The sequence below is a fragment of the Salvelinus namaycush genome, chromosome 39 (genome assembly GCF_016432855.1).
Source record: "Salvelinus namaycush isolate Seneca chromosome 39, SaNama_1.0, whole genome shotgun sequence".
In the NCBI taxonomy this organism is placed as follows: Eukaryota; Metazoa; Chordata; class Actinopteri; order Salmoniformes; family Salmonidae; genus Salvelinus; species Salvelinus namaycush.
Window position 1 is genome coordinate 22,894,302 of NC_052345.1, and position 27,181 is coordinate 22,921,482.

The 27,181-nt window shown below is 42.3% G+C and overlaps 1 protein-coding gene across 1 annotated transcript in view; it reads left to right on the forward strand.

The window, feature by feature from the left end:
* Positions 1-11,333: 11,333 nt before the first annotated feature.
* The window catches only part of LOC120032923 (heterogeneous nuclear ribonucleoprotein L-like), a 66,149-nt gene continuing 50,301 nt past the window's right edge, over positions 11,334-27,181 (forward strand). Inside the window, exon 1 of the mRNA XM_038979188.1 lies at positions 11,334-11,546. Coding sequence (XP_038835116.1) covers positions 11,334-11,546 — 213 coding nt within the window. The remainder of the gene's footprint in view (positions 11,547-27,181) is intronic.

The following is a 27,181-nucleotide window of genomic DNA, read 5'->3' on the forward strand; positions in this document are numbered from 1 at the left end:
GTGGGTGTGCATGCATTTACATTATTCATTTTTTGACACAACATACCCTCATAGTTTCTGTTTTTTATTTAAATTATTGAAGGGAATGAGTGGGCTAAAACGACCTATTTTCATGCTGAATGAGTTAAGACCCTCTGAGGTGAAAGCGAAGTGCCCTATGGTCTACTCAGTGGCGGTATCCCAATGGCACCCTATTCCCTACACACAGTAGTGCACTACTTTTGTTCCCTGTATAGTACACTAATTTTTGACAAGGGCTCTGGTCAACAATAGTGAGAATATGTTGCCTTTCGGGAACACAGGCTCAGTATGCCTGGGCATATTTTTCTCCTGGCACATTATAAAAGGACGGTTGTCAGATGAGTTGACTCTGACCTTGAGATTATTAAATCCTCTTTTCATCTCTGGCTGGGAGATATACTGCCCTCACTTCACAGTAACAGGCTCACAGCGTACTTGAGTACTGGAGTTCTAAGAGAAGCATGCTGTTGTAGGTGGAATTTATTTTTCAGGGATTCTGAAACGAAGACCTAAGTACATGATATTATCAGGGCCTTTGGTGTAGACCTGTATCAAATACAAAAGTTCTTACATTTGAGAGCAAAATAGCTGTCATAGATATGTATGTCAAGAAACTATTTGACACCATAAAAGTAAAGTACAATGTCATCATCATATTATTGTTATTGTTATTACCTAAAATTTCATGAGGGATAAATTCAAACGTGTACGACCAAATATTTAGTAACATCTCAACAAGAGATCTTACCGCCATCTTGGACTGAATATTTATTTTATCTCTCCGTTGCAGTACTGAAGATAATATTATTGAATTGGGGAACAGCTTATCTCATATTTCTAGTGACATTTAACTAGCAGCTTGAGGGGAATTCTACCCAGAAAAGCCTAATTGACTAACAATTTAGATTAATCAAATCGTTAAACATCAATACAATAAATTAATACTATACTTAATTTACCATTTCTCACCCAGGTGAGCAGAAATTCCAATTCCCAATTCATATCTTGTTGTAAATCATTGTCGTTACTCAAATGAACCATAACTCCATGAAAATGGTGTTAGGTCATGAATGCAAAGAAGGAATGTTCCCTGGAGACCATGGAAATGAGATTTTTGTGTTCTCAAGGCGATTTACTTCATTCATTCATTTTACGTGAACAACCTGAGGCCCTTTCAGTAGAACTGTTGACTTTCAGAGGGTTCGTTGTCCAGCAGAGGTGAAAGAGAGAAAAGGAAAGAAACAGAGAAGTAGCAGTATCTGGATAAGAGGAAGGAAAAGAGCCTAGTAGATGGATTTTTTAGGTAGATAAAAGACTTGGCTGGGAGTGTTTTTGTTTCAATCTAGCTGAAAAACAAGATGAGTATCCACAGATGGAGAGAAAATCTTGTTGAAAAATAGAGGAAAGTACTCTGAACAGAACTGTCCTGTGTTCATCTTTGCCTTTCTTCTCATACAGTCCCCTAAAATGGAGACAGAAAATCAATTGACACTCACAACCCTTTGTTGCCTTGTGTACATTCTGAACACAGCCACTCAAAAGTACAGACCGCCACAAAGCGTAAAAGATTGATGCTCAAAGCTTTTATCCGTAGCTGCTCACTCTGTTCCATGGCTCCTTGGCATGGAACAGAATGTCCTTAAAGGGGCTTTCAGCAGTTGAAATAATAACAAACAATTTTCACCGCCTCTGTTTTGGTAAAATGCTGAGGGATGGGGCTGGAGAAATGTAACCACTCTCAAATGCATAGGCAGAGTTATGGATGCAAGGGCTCACCATGCATGATACAAAATTATAGTTTTAACCAGGTTTTTAGGCTATAAAGTGTTTGTTTTCATTTACTTTGTTTAGAAACATTGGAGTAAAACAAGCTTACATTTTGGCTTCTGTTATATTCTTCAAGAATCAATGGGTACATATAACTAATTTACAAGTCGAAAAATGAAATGAAATGAAATGAAATGCAATTTTATTTGTCACATGTCACATGCACATGCACCGAATACAACCGAATACAGCAGCTTACAGTGAAATGCTTACTTACAAGCCCTTAACCAACAATGCCGTTTTAAGAAAAATAAGTGTTAAGTAAAAAATAGATAAGTAAAAAATAAAAATAAAATAACAAATAGTTAAAGAGCAGCAATACAATAACAGTAGTGAGGCTATATGTCACACCTGCTCCTGCAACGCCCTCTACTGCTCATCCTGTGTCTACTTGACCTGCCGCCACTCCCCCACTCCCCCAGTACCCTCTCCCTCTCCCTCTCCCTCTCCCTCTCCCTCTGTGTGTGTGTGTGTGATTGTGTGGGCAGAGTCAGGTGTGCTGGAGTCAGAGCAGATCCCCACCAGCTGCAACCTGTTCCATAATCAAGACCTCTACAAATACTCAGTCCTGCCACTTCCACGCTGACAGATCGTAATCTCTGCTCAGTCAGTCTACGCTTCTAGCCGTTTGTTACGATTAGATCCTGTTATCCTGTTGTGCCTGTTTTCCTTGCCTGACACTGTTTTCCTCTCCACTGCAGTTCCGCCCGCTCTGACTCTGGTCCCTGTCTCCAGTTCCACGTTTCGTCATCCTGCTACTCTGTCCTGGATTCCCCACTCTACTACTCCCTTGGATTCCCCTCAGGACCTGCTTACCCTGTCCCAACCCCTCTAGCTCCAGCGTCAGCCTCCGCACATGGTATCCTCTCCCGAGCTTCCCCTGGCCTGCACTCCATCTTCCCCTTGTGTTTCAATAAATACCTTGGTTACTTCATCCCAGTCCCCTCGTCTGAGTCTGCTCTTGGGTTCCCCTGTTCCACTCCGCTCCGGGGCACTGGTTAGTCGAGGTAATTATGTAGGTAGAGTTAAAGTGACTTTGCATAGATAATAACCAGAGAGTAGCAACATTGTAAAAGAGGGGGGAGACACAATGCAAATAGTCTGGGTAGCCATTTGATTAGCTGTTCAGGAGTCTTATGGATTGGGGGTAGAAGCTGTTAAGAAGCCTTATGGAACTAGACTTGATGCTCCGGTACCACTTGCCATGCGGTAACAGAGAGAACAGTCTATGGCTGGAGTCTTGGACAATTTTAAGGGTCTTCCTCTGACACCGCCTGGTATAGAGGTCCTGGATGGCAGGAAGCTTGGCCCCAGTGATGTACTGGGCCGTACACACTACACTCCGTAGTGCCCTGCGGTCGGAGGCCAAGCAGTTTCCATACCAGGCAGTGATGCAACCAGTCAGGATGCTCTCGATGGTGCAGCTGTATAACTTTTTGAGGATCTGAGGACCATGCCACATCTTTTCAGTCTCCTGAGAGGGAATAGGTTTGGTCGTGCCCTCTTCACAACCGTCTTGGTGTGTTTGAACCATGATAGTTTGTTGCTGATGTAGACACCAAGGAACTTGAAGCTCTCAACCGGCTCCACTACAGCCCCATCGATGAGAATGGGGGTGTGCTCGGTCCTCCTTTTCTTGTAGTCCACAATCCTCTCCTTTGTCTTGATCACATTGAGGGAGAGGTTGTTATCCTGGCATCACACAGCCAGGTCTCTGACCTCCTCCCTATAGGCTATCTCATCAATGTCAGTGTTCAGGCCTACCACTGTTGTGTTGGCCATGCAGCCATGGGTGAACAGGGAGTACAGGAGGGAACTGAGCACGCACCCCTGAGGGACCCCCATGTTGAGGATCATTGTGACAGATGTGTTGTTACCAACATTTACCACCTGAGGGCGGCCTGTCAGGAAGTCCAGGATCCAGTTACAGAGGGAGGTGTTTAATCCAAGAGTCCTTAGCTTAGTGATGAGCTGTGAAGGCACTATGGTGTTGAACGCTGAGCTGTAGACAATGAATAGCATTCTCACGTACAGTAGGTGTTCCTTTTGTCCAGGTGGGAAAGGGCAGTTTGGAGTGCAATAGAGATTGCATCATCTGTGGATCTGTTGGGGCGGGACGTAAATTGGAGTGGGTCTAGGGTTTATGGGATAATAGTGTTGATGTGAGCCATGACCAGCCTTTCAAAGCACTTCATGGCTACAGACGTGAGTGCTACGGGTCGGTAGTCATTTAGGCAAGTTACCTTCGTGTTCTTGGGCACAGGGACTATGGTGGTCTGCTTGAAACATGTTGGTATTACAGACTCCGTCAGGGACAGGTTGAAAATGTCAGTGAAGACACTTGCCAGTTGGTCAGCGCATGCTCAGAGTACACGTCCTACAAAAGAACGGTTGGTTTTTTCTTTGTGTTATCTTATACCAGATCTATTGTGTTACATTCTCCGACATTCCTTTCACATTTCCACAAACTTCAAAGTGTCCTTTCAAATGGTACCAATAATATGCATATCCTTTCTTCAGGGCTTGATCTACAGGCAGTTAGATTTGGATATGTCATTTTAGGCAAAAAAAAAGGAAAAAAAAGGGGCAGATCCTTAAGAGAGCGTGAAAACACAGTCGTCCGGAACAGCTGAAGCTCTCATGCATGCTTCAGTGTTGCTTGCCTCTAAGCAAGCAAAGAAGTAATTTAGCTCGTCTGGTAGGCTCGTGTCACTGGGCAGCTCGCGGCTGTGCTTCCCTTTGTAGTCTGTGATTGTTTGCAAGCCCTGCCACAGCCGATGAGCGTCATAGCCGGTGTAGTACGATTCAATCTTAGTCCTGTATTGATGCTTTGCCTGCTTGATGGTTCGTCTGAGGGCAAAGCGGGATTTCTTATAAGCGTCCGGGTTAGTGTCCCGCTCATTGAAAGCGGCAGCTCTACCCTTTAGCTCAGTGCGGATGTTGCCTGTAATCCATTGCTTCTGGTTGGGGTATGTACGTACGGTCACCGTGGGGACGACATCATCGATGCACTGAAGCCAGTGACTGATGTGTTATACTCCTCAATTCCATCGGAAGAATCCCTGAACATATTCCAGTCTGTGCTAGCAAAACAGTCCTGTAGCTTAGCATCTGTGTCATCTGACCACTTCTTTATTGACCGAGTCACTGCTGCTTCCTGCTTTAGTTTTTGCTTGTAAGTCGGAATTATGGTCAAATTTGCAAAATGGAGGGTGAGAGAGAGCTTTGTACACGTCTCTGTGTGTGGAGTAAAGGTGGTCTAGAGATTTCTTTCCTCTGGTTGCACATTTAACATGCTGGTAGAAATTAGGTAAAACGGATTTAAGTTTGCCTGCATTAAAGTCCCCGGCCACTAGGAGCACCACCTCTGGATGAGCGTTTTCCTGTTTGTTTATGGCCTTATATAGCTCATTGAGTGCGGACTTAGTGCCAGCATTAGTTTGTGGTGGTAAATAGACAGCTACGAAAAATATAGATGAAAACGCTCTTGGTAAATGATCTCCAGCTTTTCATGAGATACTCTGCAGGGGTATATACCTCAGGCGAGCAAAACCTCGAGACTTCCTTAATATTAGGTTTCGTGCCACAGCTGTTATTTACAAATATACACAGAACGCCATCCCTTGTCTTACCAGCCGTTCTATCTTGGCGATGCAGCGTAAACTCCGCCGGCTGTATTTTATCCATTTCGTTGTTCAGCCACGACTCGGTGAAACATAAGATATTACAGTTTTTAATGTCCCGTTGGTAGGATATTCGTGATCGTAGCTCGTCTATTTTGTTATCCAATGATTGTACGTTGGCTAATAGGACTGATGGTAGAGACAGATTACCCACTCGCCGTTGGATCCTTACAAGGCACCCTGACCTACATCCCGGATATCTCCAGCTCTTCTCCTGCGAATGACAGGGATGAGGGTCTTGTCGTGTGTCTGAAGTAAATCCTTTGCGTCCGACCTGCTAAAGAAAATATATTTGTCCAGTACGAGGTGAGTAATCGCTGTCCTGATATCCAGAAGCTCTTTTCGGCCATAAGAACGGTGGCAGAAAGATTATGTACAAAATAAGTTACAAATAACGGGAAAAAACACACACAATAGCACAATTGGTAAAGCACAATTGGCGCCATTCTATCTGGATGTAGCAACTGCAAATAGCCCCTTTAACTATTTTAGGGGTATACATTGTAGCGGTATACAAAAGAATAGGGCTAGCTATGTTTCTATATCCATACTGCCATGCCATTTAGAATGGATGTACATTGCATTGTTACCACAAGGGTGCGTTCTCAGACCTCTCCTGTACTCCCTGTTCACCCATGACTGGCCATGCATGCCACCAAATCAATCATCAAGTTTCTAGACGACTACAGTGGTAGGCTTGACTACCAACAACAACGAGACGGCCTGCAGGGAGGAGGTGAGGGCCCTCGGAGTGTGGTGTCAGGAACATCACCTCACACTCAACGTCAACAAAACAAAGGAGCTGATCGTGGACTTCAGGAAACAGCAGAGGGAGCACCCCCCTATCCACATCGACGGGACAGTAGTGGAGAAGGTGGAAAGTTTTAAGTTCCTCGGCGTACACATCACGGACAAACTGAAATGGTCCACCCACACAGACAGCGTGATGAAGAAGGCGCAACAGAGCCTCTTCAACCTCAGGAGGCTGAAGAAATTTGGCTTGTCACCGAAAACACTCACAAACTTTTACAGATGCACAATCGAGAGCATCCTGTCGGGCTGTATCACCGCCTGGTACGGCAACTGCTCCACCCATAACAGTAAGGCTCTCCAGAGGGTAGTGAGGTCTGCACAACGCATCACCGGGGGCAAACTACCTGCCCTCCATGACACCTACAGCACCCGATGTCACAGGAAGGACAAAAAGATCATCAAGGACAACAACCACCCGAGCCACTGCCTGTTCACCCCGCTATCTTCCAGAAGGCGAGGTCAGTACAGGTGCATCAAAGCTGGGACCAAGAGACTGAAAAACAGCTTCTATCTCAAGGCCATCTGTCTGTTAAACAGCCTTTACTAACATTGAGTGGCTGCTGCCAACATACTGACTCAAATCTCTAGCCACTTTAATAATAAAAAATTGGATGTAATAAATGTATCACTAGTCACTTTAAACAATGCCACTTTATATAATGTTTACATACACTACATTACTCATCTCATATGTATATACTGTACTCTATACCATCTACTGCATCTTGCCTATGCCGCACGGCCATCGCTTATCCATATATTTACTGTATATGTACATATTCTTATTCATTCCTTTACACCTGTGTGTATAACGTAGTTGTTGTGAAATTGTTAGATTACTTGTTACATATTACTGCAGGGTCGGAACTAGAAGCACAAGCATTTCGCTACACTCGCATTAACATCTGCTAACCATGTGTATATGACCAATGACATTTGATTTGATTTGATTTGGTGTAGATATGAGAATGGGAACAGAACTGAGTAGTTACTCAGTTGCTTGACAGCTAACTACTGTTTGACATAAACATTTAAATTTGTATTACTAAAGAAAGAGTCAAACTGATAGATAATTAAACTATGTATAACTTGTTATTCAATACATGTTGTTTTAAGTTGATTGTTTGCCTGAAAGAAAATCAATTTTAGCCTGTAGCACTCTAAGTAAGCATGGTCAAATTTGACAAAGGCATTATTTTAGGATAGTTATAATGGAAGTTACGCAACTAGTTATGCAACAGCTAGTTGTTTCAACAATTTTTTATTAAGTAACTGGTTCCGTAGCCTTTTTTTGCTTACTCAACTTTTCAGTCCAAGTGTTACCTGAACTAAAAAAATGTGTTGGCCAAACTTATCTCCAACTTGAGAAATCGTAGGCCAAAATTAAGTGAACTTAAAATTATGTGTTTGCTCAAATTGTCTCATATGTTCATTCAACTAGAAATGATTATTTGGGCATTTTACCTAAAAATGGTAGTGGAACTAGTTACATACCCATAGTGCTTGTAACATGCAATGATTACATGATTACATGATTACATTGTGCATGTTCATTTAGACAGTAATTCATATTCAACATTGGATTTGAAATCACCACATCATGGTTTACGGCATTCCAATCTTCCTGCTTTGTAACTGTGTCAATTACTGATTTCACCTGTATTGCTACACTTTGCACTTCAAAGTACATCTCAGCTCTGTTAAAAGTACACTCAAGAAAATACATTTTATTTATCACAGTGTTTAAGGAGTAACATTAAAACAGAGCAATATGTCCCACCAACATTAGACTATACAGAAAAACCTAACATTGCAGAAAAAAAGTAAATCAAATCAATAATGAGAGAATAGTCAGATTAAGTGAAAATTGACAGAGACATGGTGGCCTAGCAGGACGATCGGAATGTCATGAACCAAGAGGTTGTTAGTTCAAATCCCTGTTGAGGAAATGTTAAATAAAAATGATTGTGTAAATGAACTTGCACAATGTAATCATGTGTGTCAAATATGTAAGTTTACATTGTATGTTAAAAGCACTGTGTGTGTAACAGGTTCCCTAACAGGGCCAGTTTAAGAAATCCCCTTCCCGGCACACCATCATTTGCTGTAATCAAATCCGTGCACCAAGAAGCAATTCGATAAAGTCACATTTACTTATTCCGTTTTTTAAATTATTAATCAATTACCCAATCAAGGAAGGGTCCACCAGTTACCCATGTGGCCCCTTACCTATTCTCCTCCCCAATCTGATGATTAGCAGAGTGGCAGCAGGCTGCAGGCTGTCTACACTCATTGAGAGCGGGCTCCTAAGTCTTCCTGTGGTTGGCGGTTGCAGTGAAAAAATATAAATCATATACTGTATATCTAATAGACACCGTATATATTTCCATTACATATATATACATACAGTACCAGTCAAAAATTTGGAGACACCTACTCATTCAAGGGTTTTTCTTTATTTTAACTTTTTTCAACATTATAGAATAATAGTGAAGACATGAAAACTATGAAATAACACATATGGAGTCATGTAGTAACTTAGAAAGTGTTAAACAAATCAAAACATATTTTAGACTTTAGATTCTTCCAAGTTGCCACCCTTTGACTTGATGGCAGCTTTGCACACTCTTTGCACACTCAGCTTTGCACACTCTTGGCTACTCTTGGCCAGGTAGCCACCTGGAATACTTTTCCAACAGTCTTCAGGGAGTTCCCACTTTGCTGAACACTTGTTGGCTGCTTTTCCTTCACCCTGTGGTCCAACTCATCCAAAACCATCTCAATTGGGTTGAGGTCGGGTGATTGTGGAGGCCAGGTCATCTGACACAGCACTCCATCTTCTTGGTCAAACTCTCCTTCTTGGTCAAATAGCCCTTACACAGCCTGGAGGTGTGTTTTGGTTCATTGTCCTTTTGGAAAACAAATGATAGTCCCACTAAGGGCAAACCAGATGGGATGGCGTATTGCTGCAGAATGCTGTGGTAGCCATGCTGGTTAAGTGTGCTTTGAATTCTTAATAAATCACTGACAGTGTCACCAGCAAAGCACCCCCACATCATCACACCTCCTCCTCCATGCTTCACGGTGGGAACCACACATCCGTTCACCTACTCTGTGTCTCACAAAGACAAATATCAAATTTGGACTCATCAGACCAAAGGACAGATGTCTAATGTCCATTGCTCATGTTTCTTGGCCCAAGCAAGTCTCTTCTTATCATTGGTGTCCTTTAGTAGTGGTTTCTTTGCAGCAATTCGACCATGAAGGCCTGATTCACGCAATGTCTTCTGAACAGTTGATGTTGATATGTCTGTCACTTGAACTCTGTGAAGCATTTATTTGGGCTGCAATCTGAGGTGCAGTTAATTGTTGATTTCTGAGGCTGGTAACTCTAATGAACGTATCCTCTGCAGCAGAGGTAACTCTGGGTCTTCCTTTCCTGTGGCGGTCCTCATGAGAGCCAGTTTCATCACAGCTCTTGATGGTTTTTGTGACTGCACTTGAAAAAACTTTCAAAGTTCTTGAAATTTTCTGGATCGACTGACCTTCATGTCTTATGATGGACTGTTGTTTCTCGTTGCTTATTTGAGCTGTTCCTGCCATAATATGGACTTGGCATTTTACCAAATAGGGCTATCTTCTGTATACCAACCCTACCTTGTCACAACACAACTGATTGGTTCAAACGCATTAAGAAGGAAAGAAATTCCACGAATTAACTTTTAACACGGCACACCTGTAAAATGAAATGCATTCCTGGTGACTACCTCATGAGCTGGTTGAGAGAATGCCAAGATTGTGCAAAGCTGTCATCAAGGCAAAGGGTGGCTAATTTGAAGGATCTCAAATATAAAATACATTTTGATTTGTGTAACACTTTTTTGGTTACTACATGATTCCATATGTGTTATTTCATATGTTTCATGTCTTCACTATAATTCTACAATGTAGAAAAATAGTAAAAATAAAGAAACCCCCTGGAATGAGTAGGTGTGTCCATACTATTGACTGGTACTGTATATATTTATTTAAATTCAAAATGGTTGCCTCTTGGGCCCCCCACGGGCCTGGGCCCAGGGGCTTCGGCCCCAGTAAGCCCCTGCATTAAGCCGGCCCTGCTGGTTCCACAGCCTTTTTTAGGTAAGATGCCCAAATACATTTTTAGGGCAGATAAATGTGCACCAAATCATTTTTTTGTGTTCAGGTAGGCCTAACACTTGGACTGAAAAGTTGAGTAAACCAACAAAAAGGCTGTGGAACCAGTTACTTAATAATAATTAGTTGAAAAAACGAGATGGTTTTCTTCATTGTCTAGTTCGAGGTCTAATAGTACCTTACTATTACATAGTAATAACAGAATAGTCCTTGATTAATAGCTTATGGATTGCTTATAGAAATGAAGTGCTATTTGCATGTGAAAGTAGGGCGGCAGGTAGTCTAGCTGTTAAGAGCATTTGGCCAGTAACTGAAATGTCGCTGGTTCGAAGTTCCATGAGCTGACTGTGTAGGTCGGTCACTTAACTATAATTGCTGCTGTAAGTCAAAGCATCTACTAAATGACTAAAATGTAAAGTGTCATGGGATACATTTGCTTCATTGTTTTCCTTTTAATTAGGCCTAGTGGCCCACTCTTTGATGGTATGCACGTAGAGTACATACTGTGGCTCGCGATACAGAAGCTTCTATCATATCTTCGCTTTTTACGCATAACCCCCATAGCCAATCAACGACTGTATTCAGAAGAGAAGCAAAGGTTGTCCAATGGAAAGAAATCTGCAATGTGAACAAAAGAGTGAAGATGCACGCACAAGAAGGGGCGTATTGGAGGGTGACATTGCCGTCAATGCGCACAGTTGTCAGAATTCTAGTTCGCTTGGTCGACATTGTATCGTAGAGCCACATGCATGCAACTTTCTCGACTGCTTTTTGTGATTTATTTCTCAGGTGGTGAATTCATCTAACACCAACAGATAATTGTATTCATCAACAATGTCTCTCATTGAGGAATACGAGGAAGGGGAATACGAGAGAGCACCTAAGCGTCTCAAGACGATGGATGTGGAGGAGGGAGAGGATTTGGAGGAGGGGGAGGATTCAGATACAGCTTCCGCGGGGCTGCTAGGAGACGAGGAGGATGCTACGGGGACCCCCGGGGAAAACCGGGCCCGGTGGTCAACAAAAAAATATGGGTCTGGAAGAAAGGTGGGTGTAGACATATCATTGCTCGTTGTCTTATGTTCCTTAGATGGATGCTTGGTTTGGAAAAAGAAAGTGACCATATTAAAATAAAAAAGTCCGTGTTGTTTCCTATCTCTCATACATTTATTGGGCAAGTGACAGTCTTCAATAAACTTTTTGGACTAGAATTGGCAGATGGGCCTTGGATCCAGCCGCGGTTCTGAGAATCTTAAGGCTACTTGATTATTTAAAGACTGATTTCCAATAATGACAATTTAGGTTTGTGTCAAATATATTGCGCTAGAGTCACGTAATTTTCTTTAGAAAGCATACAAAATAAAAATGAAAGATTAAAACATAGACTATAGAACGCGTGTGGAGCTGTGTGCAGTAGCTCATGTCTATCGAAACACAGGACTTGGGAGTTCTCAACCGAACGAAGCTCGCTATTTAACTTCGTTACCCCATAATTAGATTTTACTTTCGTGTTCCCGACAGTCTGGCGGCTTGAAATCTATTTTGTCTCAATAAAAATGAGACAAATAATACGCAGGTTATCAGCGTTCATCGATTTAGAGACTGTCCCCGGAAGCAATGTATCCGTGGGTGGCTTTGCTTAACTACATTTAGACAAACGCTATGAACTGGGGCTTAAGAGATGTATTATTTGGATGAATGTCCCTGTGAAGAACCACATCCCATTTCTCACCCAATATAACGTTCGTCTGGTGGTGTATGAACGGACCAAGGCGCAGCGGGTGTTGAATCCATAATGAATTTATTAGACATGACGAACACTGACACGAACTATACTTGAATATTTACAAAATAACAAACAAACAACGTAGACTGACCTGAACATGCAAACTACATATAACGAAGCACGCATGAACAGGAAAGAACGAACGAGACGAGACAGTACCGTGTGGTGCAATAAACACAGACACAGCGACAATCACCCACCAACAAACAGTGAGAACAACCTACCTTAATATGACTCTCAATCAGAGGAAACGCCAAACACCTGCCTCTAATTGAGAACCATACCAGGCAACCCATAAACCCAACATAGAAAACACATAACATAGACTACCCACCCAAACTCACGCCCTGACCAATTAAACACATACCAAACAACAGAAAACAGGTCAGGAACATGACACCCAAGGCTAACATTGTTTCACCAAAGAGGATGACAGAGATGCTCTGATGTACCCACATTCACATTCACAGTCACAACATAATATTATCCTCATAAATAAGTATTTACATGATTATCTACAAAAGTATGAACACATATGTTTATCCACATGCTGAAATAGACCTCAAAACCCATGGTATTCTATATGTAGATTTGTGGTCTAGGATCCTTTATGAGAAATACAGGAGGGTTTGCTCAGGATTCCAAATCACACATGCGGCATCAGGTCCATCTCCAGAGAGAGCTGTAAGAGAAATATAACCATTTGAATACAGAGTGATTTCATTACAATTTCATTAAAATCCACAAAATAATACAAAATTCCTGTTGCTGCAGGATTATTTTCCTGCTGTAGCAAACTGGCTCAAATTAAGATCCTACGTCTTGAGCACTGCTTATCTGTCCGTATTAGACCTCCGCTGCTCCCTGTGAAGTCACAGACAGTGCTGTCACTCGTCCAATCAACCGAAAACACACACTCTTGTGCAAACTGTGGACCAGTACCTTCGTGTCACTCCTGGCATTTCTTAAAGACCCACAGTCTAAATCAATTTTTGCCATTAAATTAAACATTAATTTGAAAAAAGTTTGGCCTAGTCCTGGAATAAAAAGCATTCTCAATGGAGATTTTCAATTGAAAGGGCTTTTTAGTCCAAGACTAGACCTAATCTGTGTCTATAAAACTGGCCGAAAATATTCTCAATCTTGGATATTGGAAATCCCTTCCCTGAGCTGTTGCTGTGATACGATCATGTGTTCTTAGTCAACCTACCTAGTAAAATAAGGGTTAATAAAATAAAATAGATTTTTTTATGTACTTTGCCTTGACGCCTCAAATTGGTAATTTAAGAAAGAGTCAAATCAAGAGGGAACAATCTTCCTCTTTGGCATACTTTGATGCATCACACACCTCGCCTGTGTTCAACAGTAGCATGGCGACATGTTTGTCTCCACTCCCCTTTGGATAGATTGTCCATCAAAGGATTATCAATAAGAGTCCAATTAAGGGGGAACACTTTCCCACCATGGCATAACACATGACATCACACCCTCTCATGTGTTCAACAGTAGCATGTTGTTAACGGTTACCGCCGCTCCTCTTTTAATAGCCTGCCTGTTAACGGATTATCACCAGCACCCCCCATGTAACTGATTGTCTATCATTTTTTATTGACACAAGGAAGGTGGAAGTGGAGACTTCCGATATGGTTTAATTCGCTACACTTTTATTGGTATATCAATCTGCTACTTAGCTTTGGAACAAATTCTCCTCAGTATATCTCCTCAGTATATCTCCTCAGTATATCTCCTCAGTATATGTCCTCAGTATTTCTCCTCAGTATATCTCCTCAGTAAATCTCCACAGTATATTGCCTCAGTATATCTCCTCAGTAAATCTCCACAGTATATCTCCTCAGTATATCTCCTCAGTAAATCTCCTCAGTATATCTCCTCAGTAAATCTCCACAGTATATCTCCTCAGTATATCTCCTCAGTATATCTCCTCAGTATATCTCCTCAGATTGGGCAATGACAGAGGCTGCATATCAGGGCCCTGGTCAAAAGTAGTGCATTATATAAGGAATAGGGTGCCATTTGGAATGGAGCCAGACAGTGTCCCCTTTGTGACAGCGATGCCCAGCCCTGACAAGCACATCAAAAGAGCTTAGGTGGGCGGCGGTAGGCCTTATCGTGGCCCAAAAGAACATTAAACATTTTTATTACGTGCCTAGCAATGAGCCTCGTTGGTGTGTTTGATAGGGAGAGATAGTTTGAGGTGCAGTTTGCATTCTTAATCATATCCTATTGGCATATGCAAAGAGGGAATTACATTGTGGTCTTTTGGATGGTAGTAATGCCACTACTGTCGCGACGCTAGGCACTATCTCATAAAGCCAAGGGCCCTGGCTGATAAACATCTGGGCGCGCGGCAGAGCTTTGTTCAGATGCCGGGATGAATCTCTGAGTCATGGTATGAGTCCCAAACGGCAAAATATATTCCCTTTATAGTGTATTACTTTTGACCAGCACCATATGGGCCCTGGTCAAAAGTAGTGAACTATATAGGGAATAGGGTCCCATTTGGGAGGAAGACACAGTCCCTCACGGGGTTTCAGTGTATAACCGCTTGGCATTTGTGGGCACAAAACAAAGCAATTTTTGCATTTTGTGGCACGGACTTAATAATTTCCACAAAATATAGCATGTTACAAATGGCTGCCTCAGCTTTTGGGCTGCATGGAACCTGCTTTCGGAGATAGGACTGCGGCAGTTTGGCTAAGAAATTAGCTTCAGTGTGGATCTGGGTGGCACAGCTCTGGGTGAACTATGACTGGGACCATATTCCAATATCCATGCTAACTATGGACATGAAATCGAACGCTACAAACGTATATTTTCCCCTGTACGCGTGTAATTATTTCACTGTAAATGAGTTTGACTGCCTTCCTTGTATTTATATATCTGCTAAATGTGATTCTATTTGATTCTAGATCGCGTAAACGCATCTAGGAGCAGGCTAGGTTACCGCTGTCTGGTCTACTTCGTAAACTAGATTTGGGGCATTTCCATGTAAAAGACCCATGAGCACTAACATGAGAAGTTCATAGGAGCACATCAAATTGGGTGTCAAATGAAAGCTAAGGCATATATAAATGTCTCTACGGTAGGAATAAGCAAAAGCTTTGATTTCAGGTCGAACAAGATGAAAAAGGTGTCTTAGAAAACATCTAGCAGAAACAGTCTTAAAATATATTAGAAATACATAAAAATACAATAATGTTGAAGTAAAGACCCCTGCCAACTAATATCATTTATATTTAGTTTTGCCAAAATGGTTTGCCTCCAGTAAGTTTAAGAAATATAGTCTAGTGTCTTGTCATTCTGTTACCAAAACCCCACATATCTATAAGATCGTTTCTTATTTCTCTCCCTCATAATGGGAGGATAATGAAATGTTCACAGAAGTAACAAGTAAAGGTAGACCTACTAATTAGTTATAGTGTTTTTACGAATAACAATTTGGTTGATGATTTATTAAGTGATTGAAGCGCGTTATTCTGTCACCAAATCAGTAACAGAATGACTGCAACTGAATTGGCTACAATGGAAATTCATAGTAGTCACAAATCACAGTTGGGTCACCTGCTACTGTCCTCCCTTCCACTGTCATGTTCAGCTCATAACTGTTTTCTTTCTCCTTCTGTCTCATGGTCAAACCAGGAGTGTGAAAAAAATCTGGACAACTCCTCCCTCTCTCTCTCTGTCTCTCTACACTCTCTCCAGTTAAGGTCCCCCCTTCCAGCTCTTATTGACACCTAGGGCTGAGAATTACCAGGGACCTCACGATACGATATTATCATGATACTTAGGTGCCAATGCGACATGTATTGCGATTTTCACAATTATATATGTATTGCCATTCCATACTGTGATTTTATTGCCATTCGATGTTCCAAACATATTTGCTCACCATATGTCTGCTGCGGAGGGACAAGCGAGAGCCGTGAGAAAACACCTTTTGATCAGTCATGGAAATAAAAGTGCTGAAAACAAATTGGCTCCATTTAAAAAAAGTACAGTATAGTATAGTATTGGTCAGTACAGTATAGTATAGTATTGGTCAGTACAATCAAGTACAGTATTGTACTGTACAGTAGAGAAGGGTTTAGTACAGTACAGTAGAGCACACTAGAGTAAAGTACAGTATAATTTACTGCATTGTACTATACTGTACTGTATTGAACTCTATTGTACTGTACTCTACTGTGCTCTACTGTGCTCTACTGTGCTCTACTGTGCTGTACTGTGATGTCCAAACTTGTAAAACATAGACGTCTATGATTGGCACTGCTTTGGTTCGGTTCGGACCAACCAAATTTGGTATTATTTGGGGGCTGAGCTCATTATAGTAATAGTTAGTGTGTAGAATAATACCCAAACATGCAAAGGAGGATATATCATTGTTCTACCCTTGTGTACCTATTCAGGATACATCACCATGCATCTCTTGTATAGTACAGATCAGGGAGGGACCCATAATGTCACTCTGCTACCATCATTTTGTTACTGGGTGTTAATCCATTTCACTTACTGAAGGTCAATAACCGAAATAGATTTTTTCAAACTCGAGGTGCATTATCATAGCTGACACCCCATTCTTTCTGCAGACATCTTTGAATATAAATTCGGATTAGATTAAAAAAATAAATTATAAATTGGGGGAAAATGTTAACCGCATACTGTTACTCTGCACTCTGTTTTTCAAGTAAACGTGTTTTTATCACATTTTCTGTGGAAAGTCCTAAAGTTGTATGGTTGGTTTAACTTTGCAGTCAATGGTTTTTGCTAGGCATACTTTTAAAGTGGAAAAGTCAGAGTCTCATTCTGCGTCATTCTGTTACCGTAGAATTGCCCATTTCTCAGAGATGGCCTGAACCCTGTGTCTCTGCTTCCTTCTGACATCCTGTCATTCTGAGGCAGACTGAAGTATACCAACCAGTCTTTGTCTTGGCCTGTACCTGTATAAAGTATGCAGGTTTGCATTGAAAGTGATCCAGTGTTGTCTTCGGTCAATATATAATCTCAAATCGTGTGTTTTTATCCTGTCATAAAGATGAGTATCAAGGACAGGTTAGAAACAACAACAAAAAAAACGACATTTGAGATGAGATAAAGGAGACTCCAAGGGGTTTCATGTTTGACAAACCAGCAATCAACACTGTCAAGGTTGAAGAACACGCCTGGGTGTTGTTCTGTTCTCTCAGCTTGCTTTCCACATTCCCCCACAAGGTAGTTACAAAGCAAGCATCTGTTGACCTCTGAAGAAATGCTACTACCTACGACAGATGCTGAAGATGGCGAGATGGTTTATTTTAAAGTGGTTGTGGATCTCTCTCTCTCTCTCTCTTTACCTCTCTCTCTCTCTCTCTTTACCTCTATCTCTCTCTCTTTACCTCTCTCTCTCTCTCTCTTTACCTCTCTCTCTGTCACTCTCTCTCTCTCTTTACCGCTCTTTCTCTCTCTCTGTGTCTCTCTCTGTCTGTCTCTCTCTCTGTCTGTCCTTCTCTCTCTGTCTCTCCTAAATTCATTGAGCTGTAGTGGAAAGGCTTAATGCTCCCAGGGTGGTGTTTGAAGTGAATCCGAGACGTAAGTTTCGTTATCGTCAGTTCTATCTCCTCCCCTTCATCTTCTTCATCATCATCTTCTTCTTCTTCTACCCTGCTGACAGGCTCTTAAGCAGATTCCCACTGCGCTGATGTTATCAGGAGTCACTTAGGAGGTTATAAATTAAACTCGGCCGAGGCCTGTAACAAGATTCTCCACCTGTCCCCATTCTCTTTCAGTCTCTCGATCTATCCTCTCTTCCCTTTTCCTCCAGGAGCTTAGCTGGCCCCATAAGTGTCAAGCAGTGAGGCAGTGAGGCAGCTACGCCCGCTGTGAATGCCTTTCTGTGGACACTGTCAATATTGGACAGTTTTCTATTTGATCTGATTTTATATTGCTCCCAAATCAGTAGGGGAAAAAGAGGTATAGCAGTCTAATCCCAGAACTGTTTGTGCTCTGTAGCCAACTCCTATCACTAGAAAAGCAGGGCCTCGAGGGACCCCACTCTCAGCCAATGAGCGTTCATTTTGACTGCAACGTTCAAACAGTGTAATAGATACATTTCATATATGCTATTTGGTTGTGTTTATGAAGGTGTTGGGTAACATTAGAATAAAAAGGATATACATTTCAAGGAACACAATAGCATTCTCATTAGCTATCTGCTACCACATGCTCATATGTGTAGTGCATGGAACAGCGGTTATTCTTGGGGAAAAAGTGATATTTTGAAATCGAGCTAATCTCTTACATTCTGAGAGTTATTTTCGAAGGCTAGTGTTTCGGAAACTTTGGAATCTGCTCTTTCTGATGCTATATAGAAATCGAAACATCTTACCTTCGTGTGACTCTGTAAGAGGATTTGATGCTCCGGGGGAAAAAATGACATGTCCTCTTAAAATTGCTTATGACACAAATTCTGTTAGCGATTTCTAAGAACATACCTGTGTTAAATAGACTTATTTAGGTAAAGTCGAGTAAGGTGGGGGGGAGGATGACTTTAAAAATAGTCATTTACATTTTAAATTCATATGTAGTCAACATTTTGTGCTTCTAGTGCTATGGCCGTGCTTCTAGTGCTATGGCCGTGCTTCTGGTGCTATGGCCGTGCTTCTAGTGCTATGGCCGTGCTTCTGGTGCTATGGCCGTGCTTCTGGTGCTATGGCCGTGCTTCTAGTGCTATGGCCGTGCTTCTAGTGCTATGGCCGTGCTTCTGGTGCTACGGCCGTGCTTCTGGTGCTACGGCCGTGCTTCTAGTGCTACGGCCGTGCTTCTAGTGCTGCGGCCGTGCTTCTAGTGCTGCGGCCGTGCTTCTAGTGCTGCGGCCGTGCTTCTAGTGCTACGGCCGTGCTTCTAGTGCTACGGCATGACAGCACAAAGAGATCTGGAACCAGGCTACAGCTGTAATGCCACAAAAATACACATTTTGAAACGTAGTTGGTGAAGATGTCTGTAATGTTGAGATCGCCTAAAGCTATGGTACCTAAAACACGAATTGAATTCCAATTGAAGAGTGTAACAAGAACTGCGAGGCTTGTGCTGTGAAGCGTATTCCCATTGGGCATTACTGTGCAAACAATTGAAAAGGCAAACATTAACAGACGACTGTAGTAGAGGGAGACAGGGATAGGATTTTTGCGGGTGGCTTTGTTGACCGACTCTCCTCATTACCAGGATAAGGCTGTGTTTCTCTCTGTCCAACTAGCCCTCTCTTTTGCAGAGGCCTCCCCGTCTGTCTTAGGCCTCTCCCTTTCTCTCGTTCTCCATCTCCCCTTCACTCCCTCCCTTTCTCTATCCCTCTCTCCATCTCCCCCTCCCATGAACACAGTACAGCAGTAGTTACAGCGTCATAGCCAGAGTATGCCCCAAGTTCCATCAAAGCTAGAGCTTGATCAAACCACTGCTGTGAGACACGGGGAATAGGGTGGGTCAGAGTCAGTTCACCCTTCCAAGACTGACATGATGATGTTCTAGGAAATACTGGTTAAGATCTCTGTTGATGGTTGTGAAGCTTGAAATGTCACCATTCAACAAATAAGTGATACTCTGCAAGAGCAGTAAGAGAGAGCTTATTTTCTTTGAACTATTATTCAACGTTTCCTAGCCTACACACCTACAAAGCAATGCCTAGATGTAAATTTGCAGTGCATTTCACTTATAGGAAATGTTGTTTCCTGACTTGTATTCATTATATATACATACAGTGGTTGTTGTGGCCAGTGGCCATTTTCAATGGTGCCAGTCCTAACAAAGCAACATGGAAAATCTATTGAGGTAATAATGGTAGCCCAAAAATTGTTCTACAGCAATTCAATGGTAACATTAGTAAGGGCTGCTATGATATACAGTGCATTTGGAAAGTATTCAGACCCCTTGACTTTTTCCACATTTTGTTACGTTACAGTCTTATTTTAAAATGGATAAAACATTTTTTTTTTTTAATCCTCATCAATCTACACACAATTCCCCATAATGACTACATTTTTGCAAATGTATAAATAAAAAAAAATGAAATATGACATTTACATAAGTATTTAGACCCTTTACTCAGTACTTTGTTGAAGCGCTTTTGGCAGCCTCGAGTCTTTTGGGGTATGACGCTACAAGCTCGGGCACACTTGTATTTGGCGAGGTCCTCCCATTCTTCTCTGCAGATCTTCTCAAGCTGTGTCAGGTTGGATGGGGAGCGTCGCTGCATAACTATTTTCAGGTCTCTCCAGAGATGTTTGATCGGGTTCAAGTCCGGGCTCTGGCAGGGCCACTCACAGACATTCTGCGTTGTCTTGGCTGTGTGCTTAGGGTTGTTGTCCTGTTGGAAGGTGAACCTTCGCCCCAATCTGAAGCCCTGAGCGCTCTGGAGCAGGTTTTCATCAAGGATCTCCCTGTAATTTGCGCCGTTCATCTTTCCCTTGACCCTGACTTGTCTCCCAGTCCCTGCCGCTGAAAAACATCCCCACAGCATGATGCTGACACAACCATACTACACCATAGGGATGGTGCCAGGTTTCCTCCAGATGTGACGCTTGGCATTCAGGCCAAAGAGTAACATTTTGGTTTCATCAGACCAGAGAATCTTGTTTCTCATGGTCTGAGAGTCCTTTAGGTGCTTTTGGGAAACTCTAAGTGGGCTGTCATGTGCCTTTTACTGAGGAGTTGCTTCCGTCTGGCCACTCTACCATAAAGGCCTGATTGGTGGAGTGCTGCAGAGATTCTCCCATCTCCACAGAGGAACTCTGGAGCTCTGTCAGAGTGACCAACGGGTTATTGGTCACCTCCCTGACCAAGTCCCTTCTCCCCCTATTGCTCAGTTTGGCCTGTCGGCCAGCTCTAGGAAGAGTCTTGGTGGTTCCAAACTCCATATAAGAATGATGGAGGCCACTGTGTTCTTGGTGACCTTCAATGCTGCAGACATTTTTTTGGTACCCTTCCCCAGATCTGTACATCAACACAATCCTGTCTTGGAGCTCTACCGACAATTCCTTCAGCCTCATGGCTTAGTTTTTGCTCTGACATGCACTGTCAACTGTGGGACCTTGCATAGACAAGTGTGTGCCTTTCCAAATCACGTCCAATCAATTGAATGTACCACAGGTGGACTCCAATCAAGTTGTAGAAACATGTCAAGGATGATCAATGGAAACAGAATGCACCTGAGCTCAATCTCGAGTCTCATAGCAAAGGGTCTGAATAGTTATGTAAATAAGGTATTTCTGTTTGTTTTTTTATACAGTTGCAAAAATAAAAAATAAAAAATGTTTTCGCTTTGTAATTATGGGGTATTGTCTATAGGTTGATGAGGAAAAAAAATTATTTAATAAATTTTAGAAAATCCTGTAACGTAACAAAATGTGGACAAAGTCAAGGGGTCTGAATACTTTCCGAAAGCACTGTAGGTAGTGTTGATTGTGGTCTGGCCTGTGGCCACCCTCTTCCTTGAAACCCCCTTTATAACCATACAGCGGCTGGTCTGGCAACTCTCTCAACGCAAATCAAATCAAATGTTATTTGCCACATGCTTTGTAAACAACAAGTGTAACGGACAGTGAAATGCTTACTTACGGGCCCTTCCCAACAATGAAGATAGAAATAAAATAGAGAAATAATAGAAAAGTATTAACACATGAATAAAAGTAATACTAAATACACAATGAGTAACGATAACTTGGCTGTATACACTGGGTACCAACATGACTTCAAGGCTGTGCTGTTGAACTTTGGCTGCTCGTCATTGCACTGCAACCAGCCAGGGACCGGGCAGCGCAGCTCCATATTACCTCTGTTGACCTGTCTGTCTTCATTAAAGTTTAATGTTGCGACTCCAGTGGGGGTGGGGCGCAGGAGGGAAGGGGATGGAGGTGGGGGAGTTGAAACGCAGGTGCTTTATCTCCGCAACTCTGTGATCTCGACATCGTTTTCAGAGGGAGAGCTTGAAAGCAGCAGTTCGCCCCCTTGGAAAAGGAGAGTTCTGAAGGCTGACATGCCCTACTTAGCTGACACATCGCAATGCGGGCTGGGATTTCTCCCAACCCTTTCTGACATCAGAGAGACTGGCGGAGAGGCGTTCCTTAGTATTCCTTGGCTTTTGCGAGTCAATGTCTTATGTAATCCGGCGCTAGAATTTATTATGTAGAATTTATTATGTATATGCATATGCATGAGGCCTGTGCCCTAGCCTATTAATGCTTCTCCAAAGCTAACATCAGGTGGAAGACAAAATGTTGTTTTCTCTGCCCCATTTACATTGTTTTTAGTGTTGTTAACCATGGTAAATGTCATGCAGAGATAGGCACACTTATTGAAACAGATTGTCTGAGGATTATATTTTTTTATTTCACCTTTATTTAACCAGGTAGGCCAGTTGAGAACAAGTTCTCATTTACAACTGCGACCTGGCCAAGATAAAGCATAGCAGTGCGACAAAACAACAACACAGAGTTACACATAAACAAACGGACAGTCAATAACACAATATAAGAATCTATGTACAGTGTGTGCAAATGTAGAAGAGTAGGGAGGTAAGGCAATAAATAGGCCATAGAGGCGAAATAATTACAATTTAGCATGAACACTGGAGTGATAGATGTGCAGATGATGATGTGCAAGTAGAGATACTTGGGTCCAAAAGAGCAAGAGGATACATAACAATATGGGGATGAGGTAGTTGGGTGTGCTATTTACAGATTGGCTGTGTACAGGTACAGTGATCGGTAAGCTGCTCTGACAGCTGATGCTTAAAGTTAGAGAGGGAGATATAAGACTCCAGCTTCAGTGATTTTTGCAATTCGTTCCAGTCATTGGGAGCAGAGAACTGGAAGGAAAGGCGGCCAAAGGAAGTGTTGGCTTTGGGGTTCACCAGTGAAATATACCTGCTGGAGTGTGTGCTACGGGTGGGTGTTGCTATCGTGACCAGTGAGCTGAGATAAGGCGGGGCTTTACCTAGCAAATACTTATAGATGACCTGGAGCCAGTGGGTTTGGCGACGAATATGTAGTGAGGGCTAGCCAACGAGAGCATACAGGTCGCAGTGGTGGGTAGTATATGGGGCTTTGGTGACAAAACTGATGGCACTGTGATAGACTACATCCAGTTTTCTGAGTAGAGTGTTGGAGGCTATTTTGTAAATGTCATCGCCGAAGTCAAGGATCGGTAGGATAGTCAGTTTTACGAGGTTATGTTTGGCACCATGAGTGAAGGAGGCTTTGTTGCGAAATAGGAAGCCAATTCTAGATTTCATTTTGGATTGGAGAGTTTACAGTCTAACCAGACACCTAGGTATTTGTAATTGTCCACATATTCTAGGTCAGAGCCGTCCAGAGTAGTGATTCTAGTCGGGCGGGAGGGTGCGGGCAGCAAACGGTTGGAGAGCATGCATTTAGTTTTACTAGCATTTAAAAACAGTTGGAGGCCACGGAAGGAGTGTTGTATGGTATCAAAGCTCGTTTGGAGGTTTGTTAACACAGTGTCCAAAGAAGGGCCAGATGTATACAGAATGGTGTTGTCTGCATAGAGGTGTATCAGAGAATCACCTGCAGCAAGAGCAACATCATTGATATATACAGAGAAAAGAGGCGGCCCGGGAATTGAACCCTGTGGCACCCACATAGAGACTGCCAGAGGTCCGGAAAACAGGCCCTCCAATTTGACACACTGAACTCTATCTGAGAAGTAGTTGGTGAACCAGGCGATGCAGTCATTTGAGAAACCAAGGCTATTGAGTCTGCCGATAAGAATGTGTTGATTGACAAAGTCGAAAGCCTTGGCCAGGTCAATGAAGGCGGCTGCACAGTACTGTCTTTTATCGATGGCGGTTATGATATAGTTTAGGACCTTGAGCGTGGCTGAGGTGCACCCATGACCAGCTCGGAAACCAGATTGCATAGTGGAGAAGGTACGGTGGAATGGTCGGTGATCTGTTTGTTAACTTGGCTTTTGAAGAGTTTAGAAAGGCAGGGCAGGATGGATATAGGTCTATAACAGTTTGGGTCTAGAGTGTCTCCCCCTTTGAAGAGGGGGATGACCGCGGCAGCTTTCCAATCTTTGGGGATCTCAGACGATACGAAAGAGAGGTTGGAACAGACTAGTAATAGGGGTTGCAACAATTTCGGCTGATAATTTTAGAAAGAGAGGGTCCAGATTGTCTAGCCCAGCTGATGTGTAGGGATCCAGATTTTGCAGCTTTTTCAGAACATCAGCTGTCTGGATTTGGGTGAAGGAGAAGCAGGGGGGGGGCTTGGGCAAGTTTCTGCAGGTGGTGCTGAGTTGTTGGCCAGGGTAGGGGTAGCCACGTGGACAGCATGGCCAGCCGTAGAAAAATGCTTATTGAAATTCTCAATAATGGTGAATTTATCGGTGGTGACAGTGCACTGGGCAGCTGGAACTAATTTTTAATTAGTGCTACAGGATGCAAATTTCTGTTTGAAAAAGCTAGCCTTAGCTTTCCTAACTGACTGAGAATATTGGTTCCTGACTTGCCTGAAAAGTTGCATTTCGCGGGGGATATTCAATGTTAATGCAGAACGCCACAGAATGTTTTTGTGCTGGTCAAAGGCAGTCAAGTCTGTGGTGAACCCAGGGCTATATCTGTTCTTAGTCCTGCATTTTTTTGAATGGGGCATGCTCGAAGCAAGATGTGCTCGAAGCAGAGATACGTTTACAACTAATTTACATTTTGAGGAGGCTTTATTTATATATAGTAGCTGTTGGCATTTTGCCAATACGACTTAGCCATTTTACAATGCAAGAACACCAAACAGAGAAGATGAGGGGATTACAGTGCATATCTTGTTATTGCTGCCGATTTATTTATACATTTGCATTATCTTCTTTGATTTCCTGTTTGGGGTAAGTACTGCATTCATATTGTAATTGTAGAAAGAGATAAATAAATAAATAGTTCAATATGAGGGTATATTGGCACCCGGCTAAATCCTGCCGGTCTGTCTGAATGATGAACCAGCTGGTGCCTTCTCGAGATTCCTCAACCAGGTGTGACTTTGGTAGTAGTGGCAACATGCCGTAATGTAACCCACTGTGAGATTGTTTGGCCGAGCCCTTCCCTTCACTATCATCATCACTCCCAAACGTGTTTATGTATTTTTCGGTTTTGTTTTACATGACAGAGTAGAGAGAGACAGGAAAGTGTGGGTGCGGTGCAAACTAAATTCAAACGCCAACACCTGCATGTCATATCTTAACTTGACCAGTTTCTCACAGCAGGAATGTATGCGCTCACTATTGTGTCTGCTAAATGACAAAAATGTAAATGTAAGAAAATATTCCTGCAGTAACAGGAAATGTGAATTATCATGTGGATTATAATTCATGGACATTTTGGTTGATACATTTTTCGTTTAAAAGTGTAAATTACTAACTTTAATTAAAAGCCTTTTTAAATCTCTAACACACAACAAGGTTGCATTTCCTGCAGTGCAGGAAAATGATCTGCAACAACAGAGTGATCAAATTAACCTGTACATCAAGTAAACCTGTACATGTGCTCGGAAGACGGCAGCAACAATAACTGCTAGACCAATCCAAGCCACTGTCTTTACTGTTTCTGTCAGCCTCAAAACAATGGACCAACATCATCAAAGTCTGACAATTAATAATCAAGTAAATGCTTAACATTTATTGGCGCTTTTCAGCTTGAAGTGCAATCAGGCTACATAATGACACGTCTTAATGATGACCTAAACTGAGTAAGAGACGGACACACCTCACTGGCCCTTCTGAAACATTTGGAACATTTGTTTCTTTTGAATAGCTGCGTTTCAAATGGCTGTTTCAGTATGGTTCCAACCGGGGTTCGAAGCAGGGTCTCTCGTGTGTCACAAGACTGCTAGCTCGCTGAGCTAAAGCCAAGGCTAGTCATTAGCTCGGGAAGTTAGCACAAATCCTCAGGCCTCTGGCAAGGTTAGTCATCACATGAGCGTGGTTTCACCTCATTGCACGTTCACTCATCTAGTAGTAAAGGTCCTCTTCACCTTTTCCCTACTGTATGTTTCAGACAGCGTCTGATGAGAATAATAATCGTTTTGTTATCTCTTCGTGTGATTAGGGTGATTATGCGTTTAAGTGATTAAAAACACTCATCTGATATGTAAAAATATGAGAATTAATATTCCACCACATCTGTTGACAAGTTTGGCCCTTTTTTACATTGGCATAATTAGAGAACATTTGCATTTCAGACAGACCTGCACGCCAATGATGTTACCCACATTAAAATCGGACGATCGTTTTTTTCTTCGGCGATAATTAGAAGTGAAAGGCACATTCCACCGAGGCATATGGCTAGTGTGTGTGTGTGTGTGTGTCTCTGTGTGTGTGGTGTTAGGATGTGCGTGAAGCATGTTGTCTCTAATGCTAAGTCGTTAATTAACCTCCCACTCAAAAGGTATGCTGGTCAGCGGGGACATTATTTAACTTCAAGGTCGAAGGTGAAATTCTCAAAGGAGCAATGGGATGTGTTCACTCTGAATACGTTGAGATCAAAGAGAGGATAAGCAACATGGTGGTAGCTACACTGATGTTTGAATTAAAGGAATAGAAAAGTGTCATATTCAAACAGCAGTGTAGGGATATTTTCAATCCATGCAACTGGAATCTTAACGCAAAAAAAATCAAGATCTCAGATCTTGGATCAGACCCCCCCCCCCCCCCCCCCCCCCATATAATCTTATTATGATCTAAAAGGCTAAACTGATCCTATGTTAACACTCCCAGATCCTCTCCGATGAGGTCTCAGTGGGAATGAGATATGCAGAAAAACACACCTGTACAGGTTATACAGTGAAACAAGACTATATGCAGTATAAGCACGCCCAAATGATGATGATTATTATCATACAGA